Source organism: Micropterus dolomieu, linkage group LG15, assembly GCF_021292245.1.
Source record: "Micropterus dolomieu isolate WLL.071019.BEF.003 ecotype Adirondacks linkage group LG15, ASM2129224v1, whole genome shotgun sequence".
Classification (NCBI taxonomy): Eukaryota; Metazoa; Chordata; class Actinopteri; order Centrarchiformes; family Centrarchidae; genus Micropterus; species Micropterus dolomieu.
This window is the reverse complement of record NC_060164.1, coordinates 13,956,109-13,965,422: the sequence shown is the minus strand read 5'-3', so window position 1 is coordinate 13,965,422 and position 9,314 is coordinate 13,956,109. Positions and strand designations below refer to the sequence as shown.

Genomic DNA, 9,314 nt, shown 5'->3' with positions numbered 1-9,314 from the left:
TTGGTATGTGATGAAGTTTTATTGATTCACAGTAATGATGAATGAATGGATTGTGTTTTGTTCTTAAACTGAAATGTGCTTCTGAGTCAGCCAGTGTCTATCCACAGTTGTCCTAACATTTCTCAAGAAAAAAAAATGTAACAAAGCTTATCACCTTCATACCTTAAATTTTTACCTGCAAAATAAACATGTGGGTACAGATTAGTTTTTGTAAGAGTACTGACAAAAAACAAACAAACCCTCCAGCTCCAGTTCATTTGGTGTCATGATGTTTTTATCACAGCTAAAAAGCAACCTAAATCACATCAAATGAAACATTAAAATTAATCTTTAGATGAGGTCAAAGTCCCTGAGAGCCCAGCTTTCTATGAATGTGATTAGAGTTAAGCACCACGTAGCTCACACTCTCAGCTTTAAAGACAAAATGAAAGCATAACTGGCCATGGAAAACAATGTCCCAGTGCTATGCCTATAGCATGGGTACAAATACAGTAATATGATGAGTAGTGAATGTGAACCAACATTTGCTATGGAATGGTATATCATTTTAAATAACACACTGAACAGACCTTGGTAATATGTCAAAAGCAACTGTACACAAGCACAAAACAACAGGGAAGCATATCAGCAAGCACTCAGGGCTATCATCAAACATTTGTACCTCCAAAAGTCTTTTTGTGTGTGTTTGGCCAGTGTGATGATACAAATTCTTTCCAAGCTTTTTTCGAGGAGTGAAAATCATGAAAGAACGGTGGGGACAACAATCTGCTAAAGAATTTAATTAAGTCTACAGTTTTTCTCTTTATGAGTGACGTGTCCTTTCCACAACAGGTCCTGGAAACTGTCCATTAGAAAAAGTCTTAACATGTTGAACCACTAAGACAATAAGCTAAATACATCAAACACATTAATGGGGTAAAAAACATGATTAACACAAGTCCCATATCATAAAGAAAATGGAGCTGCATCATTGTTTGGTGTGGAGCTAAAAAGTGAGCAAAAAAAATCGTAGAAAGATACAGTATATTTTAGCAGGCCCAGCTTTGGTAAAAATAAGGCCACTGTTTACTGTGTTGATGCATGAATTGAGGAGTTTATTTTTTCTCCCAGACAAACATGTTGTTCTCGTTGGGGAGCTGAAAATGCCAGCTTGTGGTCTCTGTATGGCTGCCTACAAAAAGGCAGCTCTGGTAGTAAAAAGTGTATGTCTGCATAAGTCTTTCTCTAAACTTCATCCCTTTCTCTCTTTCTGTCTTACTTTCTCATTCTTTCTGTCAATCAATCTCTCAGAATCTTTCTTGTAGTTAAGATCCAGATTCTTGCCTTTTCAATGATACCACAAGTAACAATTCCATAGTGTTTCTTCATAAAGCACGTGCTATAGCCCTAACCTTAACCGTAACCTTAAGTCTAACCCAAACAGACGTAATTAAAAGCCTTTTTATATGCTCTCAAAACCCTGCCTGCCTGCCAACCACAATACTGCGGTTTTGTCAGGCTGGTTTTCCCTCCCATCAGAGAGGCTGGAAGAGAAAAACTTTACAGTTGCAGTTGTTTTAATAACTAAAATAAAATAAATCAGCAATTATTTATCTGCATCATGGGAACATTCTAAAACTATATCCTGTAACTAATGTATGAAATGATTTTTTCTACCCGGTTAATTATGTCAGAAAAACTAAAAATATTCAGTATTGTTAATTAAAAGCTAGCTAACAAACTCTTTACTGAGTATGCTGTGTATGTGTGAAGTCCATGAATAAATAAAGTTACAGCATAAATAGTACATAGTATATGAAAACTAAACACAAACCTTATATTTCACTTTCCGAAATGTAAAACACAATAGAGTATTTTTTTTAGACACACTCTAAAAAAGTCAATTTGGTAGCTGATTAAAAAAGTATATGGGCAAAACTAGAATACTGATGTTTAAAAGATAAAGTGCTTTGTTCCATAAAAATAATTAGACCGCATCTTACCTTCTCTAGATGAGAAGCAAAACTTTGTAGCACGACTACGCTTTTATAAAACGACAATTTTGTTAAAACCAAAGCAATAGTAAAACACCTGATTAACTGTAAAAGAAGACTAGCCAACATGCATTGTACAACACTGTTCACCTGAAAAGTAGTGAGGTTAATCTAACGACATACAGTATTGTTAAAGAGCACCAATATGGCCACAGTTACAAATGATTCAATAAGTAAAGAATTTGGGTAAAATAATGCCAACTGAGCCAATTATAGTAATTTTTGCTAGTCCTCCACGTTCACAAAAGTCTGTATATTTTAAATCAATATCCAATATCTTCTTACTTAACTACAGTAAAAAAAAAACAAGTTAAGCTGTCTGGCAACTATTCCACTCTTGTTGTTAATGGAGTCTCTGCAATGGTCGCTGTTGTGATGAGCTTATGAATTTTTTATCCACATATGTCAAAGAGATGAACAGGAGCCATTTTGTGTGTTCTCTGTTATTGTGGGTCCTAAGGTCCCAAGGGCCTGGGGCCATCGACCTCAGCCCAACCTGAGTAGTCTCTGGGCCCCACTGGAAGGCCTTAAATCTGGGCCCTGGGATGGGCTACACAAAGTTGTTGGTGATTTGCCTCTGGTGCTCAAACAGATCTTCAATCTCTGCACTGTATGCATCGCCTGTAGGAAAAAGGAACACAGCTATCAGTGACAAAGCAGGGGAGAAATGAAGATGAACTGAGAAAGAGGAAGAGGTCCTCACCTGCATGACATCCATACATGTAAACTCTGTGGCCATCATATTTGCACCGACATCTCATGACATTGTTCATGAAGTCAGACTCGGCCATGTCCATCGAGGGGTTGACTTCCACCTGCAAAACGATACAATCACACACGACCTCTGTTGACAAAAAGCCCGGATTCACTGTTACAACAGCAGATGTCTCTGACCTTGTGACTTGCAGCTGTGTGCTTCAGCAATGTGACAAATATTTATTAGGTAACAGAGAGAGTTTATCACTTTGTTGTTCTCACTTTCATCTAATACTGTATCTCCAGCTGGCCAGGCACATGGTCAAACAAGGAATAAGTCTCCTCTCTCTACACGCTGAGAAAGCCATTTCAATAAAGAGCAGTTGGATGTAAAACTGGTAGAGGGCCTGTTATTAAACAGCACTCGTGGCTGGTATTGTTTTTATAGTCAATCCCTTTCTCATCTATAAAAAGCCGGATGACTTTTCCATACAGTATTCCTATTTGGAAAGATAAATACACTATACAGTACGTTACTTTCTCATGGACTGATTCATTGGATTGATGTTCACTTGGAAGTCTGCAGCCAAGCATGTGGACTGAATAACGTGACGGTAAAACCCTAGCTTTTACCATGTGTTGTGCAAAGCACAAAGCATACTGGTGGATCTTTAAGGAAAGCCCATCATAAAAAATACTTTATAACTTGTATGAAAACATGTAACAAAGACACTTCTACCCACACAAAACATGATGACAAGCTGCATAAGAGGTTTTACAACTTTACAGCTGAAGTTCATGGAATGTGGTTATACCACACTATAGCCCCCAGCTCCTGCAGAAGAGCCATCTGCTCACATACCAACACAGGTATGCAATAATAAGGACTGAATTAGCCTGAAATTAAAGTATGTTGCAATAGAGTAGTTATGCATAGGCATGTTTATATGTCTGAAATCTGTGTGTGAGTGCTAGCATACACTGTACTAATAGTCTGTCATTTGCAGAGCGGCTCTATAACTGCTGATACAGCCATTCTCTTAATCTGGTCTGGTGATAATACTGAGAAGCTATTCACTCTAATAGCTGCTCTGCAAACTGCTACACCCACTTTAAGTACACGTTACAAACAGCTACAGGGAGAAAGACGGCACACTGCATTAAAAAAAAGGAGGAACAAACTTTAAAAAACTTAGCGAATGCACAAAAACTGTTCCCTCTTAATTTTTCAAGGTAAATTACAGTGTTGGACCAGAGTGTATGAGGCATTTTGCAGAGGGCTGGTTCAGTGGCAGAATGTGTTGCTCAGTGAGAAAGTGTCAATAAAAATAAAAACAGGGCAGGAGGAATTCCTTGGTGGCAAATTAGCCGTTCCTAATGGAAGGGGGGACTAGCTGCTCTTTGACTAAAGGGAGGCAATAGTTAATTTGGGTAATTGGTGTGTTTCATTAGCAGTGGGGTGGTTCAAGGGTAGGCCTGCTGAACCTTTCTGTAAACCCAGGATCAGAAAAGTCATCATCTGCACTTTACTAGATAAATGAAAGAACACAGTAGAGAGAATGAGAGCTGCTGTAAAAGCTGTTTGTATTTTTCCAATTCTGCAGCCTTGGTGAATAACTAACTCCCTGCTTGGCTTACTCTGTGTTTTCTCTTTTTTCTCTCTTGTTCTTCTCAGATAAACTTAGCAATGTCCCCTTAGTGCTGGTCTCCTCAAATGACCATAACCTTTTAACCTTCAGCGGTTCTTTCTTTCATTTCTCTCAACTCCATTTCTGGCCTCTATCATTCATTCCTTCTTTCCGCCTCCACATTGTACTATAGCAATGTACCACTTTATAATTATACCGTGCTCAACATGCTTAAAATACATCCAGTCATGCGTTTATATATATGTGTGTCACGTCTATTACGAGTACATAAAATAAATCCATCTTCAATGCAGATTTGGTAATTACAAAGATTGAGTGTGACCTCTCAGACAAACCTTACCCGGCAGTAATTATCAGACAGTGAGTTACACTATCACAAATCTTCCACAGCTGGGAGGTAATTGGCAGCATGAGATCTGAAGATCGCTGCTTACCATGGTGGGATCAGTAGTCTGAACTGGAAATGCAGGATAATGGGAGATGGCGTTCTTGATGTGTTTTAGCGGAGTAGCCACACTGACTAAACTCACTGACCTGGGTCCAAGTAATAACAGAGGAATGGTTGAGGTGATGACTGTCATGTAGAGAGGTCAGGAGGTTTAGCTGAAATAGACGGAATTCCCCGACCAATCATGACAAAGTCCACCTTAAAAGCATGTGAACCTCTTTCTCATTAACTACATCTTTGACCTTAAAGGAATAGTTAAACATTTTGGGAAACATTTTATTTGATTTATTGCAGAGAGCTAGATGAGAAGATGGATATCACTCTCGCACCTTTAAGCTAAATGTTAATGTACAGCTAGCAGCCAGTTAACTTAGCAGAAAGACTGGCTCTGTATAAAGGTAACAAAATCTACCTATAAACTGCCCTAAAGCTCACTTATTAGCATATTATATCTAGTTTATTTAATCCATACAAAAACACAAGTGTAAAGTATTGTGTAAGTGCTGTGTGAGGTAACCAGCTGAGACTCTACTCTTACTGCACCCGGCTATGAAGTTGTATGAAATCTGTGTTAAGCTAAGCTAAGCTAACTGGCTGCTTCGGACAGACACGAGAGTGGCATAGATCTTCTCATCTAAACTTTGGCAAAAAAAAGCCAAAATAAGCATATTTCCCAACAGGTCTATTACTATACCTAAGTTATTGGTGACACCCCGACTGAAATGTACTTAAACTGCAAAAGGGGAGAAGCAAGAAATATAAAACGACTTCTGACCTGGAAGATGTAGTCTCCTGGCCGTACATCTGTCACATCAATCCACTGACAGTCAATATCGTGGCGATACGTATCCCAGCAGCCCACAGAGATACCCTGATCACCCATGTTATAGCAGGAGAACCGCTTCTGGAGTCCTAATACACATACAAACAACATTATCAATCACAACATCAAAGCTCATTTAATGCTTGGCATTCCCTGTTAATTTTAAGAGCCTTTAGCTTTCTGAATTGTGTTGGACTAACATGTGCTTTATCATATGTGAACATGTGCTTTATCATATGAGTTATTTCACCCATGATATAACAAGTAAACGGAGAGTGAACAAACAACAACAGCAGTGATCTAATACATTAACCACAAAGTAAAAATCTAAATAGCTGTAGCTGAAATGTTATTGATATTAATTTCCTGTGACTAATGGGAAAGAGTATTTTACTGGGGCTCATCAATAGTGGTGAACATTACCGTCAGGGCAGTATGTATCCTCCAGACAGAAACTGGCCTTGTGTCCCTCTGCAATCCTGGTGCCATTCAGAGTCAGCAGGTCGTAATGAGTGAACACCTCGATGCTGTGGTAGTGCCTGGGATGACAGAAGGGAAAGTCCAGATGAGAGTGTGTGTGTGTGTGTGTGTGTGTGTGTGCATTTCTGTATGTCTATGAGTGTGTACATTTAGGTTAACTGAACACTGGTTCCCTATGGCTTGTAGCATAATGACCTCACTGCTTGAACATGAGCGTGGGTGTCACCGTAACACCTCTCACAGAAGCTTGTTTTAACATCAGCATGGTTGAGCTGTTTACTCGTTCTGAGTGAATGGAGGGCTTTGAAACACACATCCATAGCTCTGATGTGTTTTTGTAACAAACTGCGGCGGAGCTGAACGTGCGTGGGCTACCCTGTCCATTGTGTTACACCTGACCTGTGGTACCTGGATTGGTTCAACTGTCATTTCTAGAGAGACATACTGCAGGGCGGCTAATGAATCTGGAGAGATGACAACACTGTTTCAGGCCATGCGTGACTTACATTACTTATGGACACATCTCACACAGCCAATATTGTGGGCTTCAAATGGCTCCTTTTTCTCTCATGACGACAAGCCATGAAAGTGCTCTTGTCACCTGACAAGAAACTAACTTACTAAGGGGAGCAAACTGAAAGGTAGAGTGGAATATTTCAATATTTCATCTATTTACAGCCAATGGACAAAATGCTGCTGAGGTCCAGTGGCAAACAAAGGCTCTTATGTTTAATGCTCATGTTGCATGCTACCTGCAGACCCTTCGTCAAACCATATACACACTGGCACAGAGATCACACTTCAGCATGTTTTCTTTCCTGGTAGCAATTGAATGCAATTAAATTAAATATAACTCAAATTACTCAACGTGGAGGGAGCTATGTCATTAAGGCACGTACAAGCAACTTTGTACGTGGAACAGGTGTTTGTCAAAATATTTTTGACAGCCTAAAATCACAGGTCACCTGTATTCAGGACACTCTAAACCACAGTTTTCCCCCCAAAACACTTAACCACAAGGGCAACCACAAAATCCCACAAATAGTAAGTATTTAAACAGTTCTTTCCATTGCAACATCCTACACACGTAATGCAATGTAACACCTCTATAAACTCTTCAGGGATGCTCTACCTGTGACACTGGTGCCATGTCCAGCTCTCTCTTGTTGCTTTGGGTCTGAAATCGGACCGACCCATGTTCATGATGCGGGATGAGAAGCGTAGCAGGCGTCGGTGGCCGTAAGGCCAGTTCATTCTGGCAGCAGACGAGGACAGACAGTTCTCCTCATTGGCACAGGTCAGCAGGTGGAGAGGTCGGTCTTCCAGGTAGGCTGTTTCCTGGACAAGCTGGGCATCCAGAACGAGGTCAGGTGCCGCTAAAGCAGGTGTGAGAGGTTATGTTAGGATTCAAACAGATTTTAAACCAGAGGAGAAGATGCAGAACTACAGGAGGATGGCTGAACTTACTGTCTGAACATGTTGCCCCAGCGGCCTTGGTTCCACCTCCTCGGGGACAATGGACATGGTTGTTGCGACGGCACTGTTGAATTGAAAGCTCTGTTCCCACACAGTGAGTTCCACTGAGAATCACATCAGCTGCATTTGGGTCACCGGACCAGTACCAGGTCTCCTGTCAAAGCCAGGGGGTGGGGGTGGGGTCACAGCACATCAGGTTTTCTATCAGTCAACAATATCATAGCTCATTGTCTACCACAGTGAATACAGGTGCTGTGATTATGGATTGGCCTCCATGTGTTCATTTGTTTAAACATCTGCTTGTTCTTTCATCAATAACTCAGACACTGCTGATGGGATTTGGACACATTTTGGAGGAATGATGCCTCTGACCACTTTAGATTGACATTTTCAAAATGACCCTACTTGGTTTAGAGGTGGGTGCTACATTGTTATTCATTCAGGATATCATGCACACAATTTTACACTGATGTTGCTGGGTGTATTCTGTGGCATTATTAAATTACCCTGGTTAAGGGGTGGCACTACAATCAGAGATCAAAATGACATGCTTGCCTCCACCTTGTCAGTTATAAATGTCGTGCTGGTCAGTGGGATTGTTGTACCTGATGAGCGCTGGCAGCGAAGCCCAGGCCGAGCTGTCTGCATACCACCATGGCCTCGTTGATGCCCCAGTTCTCACTACAGATAGAGCCCCAGCGCTTACGCCCTCCAACCTCTAGCAACACCTCCACACGGCCTTCTGATGGGACTCTACCACCAGCAAGCCGCACCTGGAAATCCATTTGATTAAAGGGATTAAATGGGAGATTCATTGTGAGTGAAGCTAATAAAGTATGTCTTGTTATGGTGTAGTTTTCATACCGTGTTCTCTATGCCAGTCTTAGGGATGTTACAGCGGACTGAGGCATCCTGGCTGTGTTTGAATGTCCAGGGTTGGACTTCCTGGAAGTAGCAGTCTAGGATGGAGCGCTCTGACCCCATACACTGGACACTGTTCATATGAATAGGTCCTGTACCTGAAGCGGGAGGAGGAGATATGGTAGATTTAAAGACAACACCGGGGAAAAAAAGTAGGGAGATATGGAAACCAGAAGTGTGTGGACATAACTGAAGGGCAATTTTTGTTGTGCACTGTTTGGGCCACCCAACGTAGACAAATCACATTAGCAGATTTTATCATGCAAAGGAGCACACACATACAATGCTCTGTATTCATTCAAATGAATGTACTTTCACTATTTTAGCATCAAACCAACAATGAAAGGTTCCTATCTGTCATGACAAAATGCTCCTGCAAGCAAACAGCAGCACCACCAATATCTACTTTGGGAATCTGTCACACCTCATTACCACCATTCTGTTGCTTTAGGCACAACAACAACAACATTGTGTGTAGTCCACCACCCTGGGTGAGCAAAGAAGCCCTAATCTGTGTCAGCAAAATAACAGAGTTTCACTAGTATTCGTTTGTCCTTTAAAACCAGATGATCTCTAAACGACACAGAAGATGTTGGGGAAAAAAGCTTAAGAATTTGTGAAAGCAGAGAGCTGCTGCTATAATGATCGCAGTATATAAAAACACAGAACAAACTATGGCTTCAGTGTTTGCTTAAAACAAAAGGCACAAACTGCAAACTTGCAGATGTGGTTGCATCAAAATAAACACAACCGAAACCACAGAAAGAAGAAAAAAACAAGGAAAGATG

At 40.8% G+C, this 9,314-nt stretch overlaps 1 protein-coding gene across 1 annotated transcript in view; it reads right to left on the bottom strand.

The window, feature by feature from the left end:
• The window catches only part of loxl4 (lysyl oxidase-like 4), a 23,114-nt gene continuing 13,800 nt past the window's right edge, over positions 1 to 9,314 (bottom strand). The window contains exons 7-14 of the mRNA XM_046070566.1: positions 8,470 to 8,624; positions 8,211 to 8,378; positions 7,597 to 7,759; positions 7,262 to 7,505; positions 6,073 to 6,188; positions 5,602 to 5,738; positions 2,737 to 2,848; positions 1 to 2,654 (exon numbers count right to left, since the gene is read on the bottom strand). Of these exons, the coding sequence (XP_045926522.1) occupies positions 2,584 to 2,654; positions 2,737 to 2,848; positions 5,602 to 5,738; positions 6,073 to 6,188; positions 7,262 to 7,505; positions 7,597 to 7,759; positions 8,211 to 8,378; positions 8,470 to 8,624 (1,166 nt within the window). The 3' untranslated portion in view covers positions 1 to 2,583. The remainder of the gene's footprint in view (positions 2,655 to 2,736; positions 2,849 to 5,601; positions 5,739 to 6,072; positions 6,189 to 7,261; positions 7,506 to 7,596; positions 7,760 to 8,210; positions 8,379 to 8,469; positions 8,625 to 9,314) is intronic.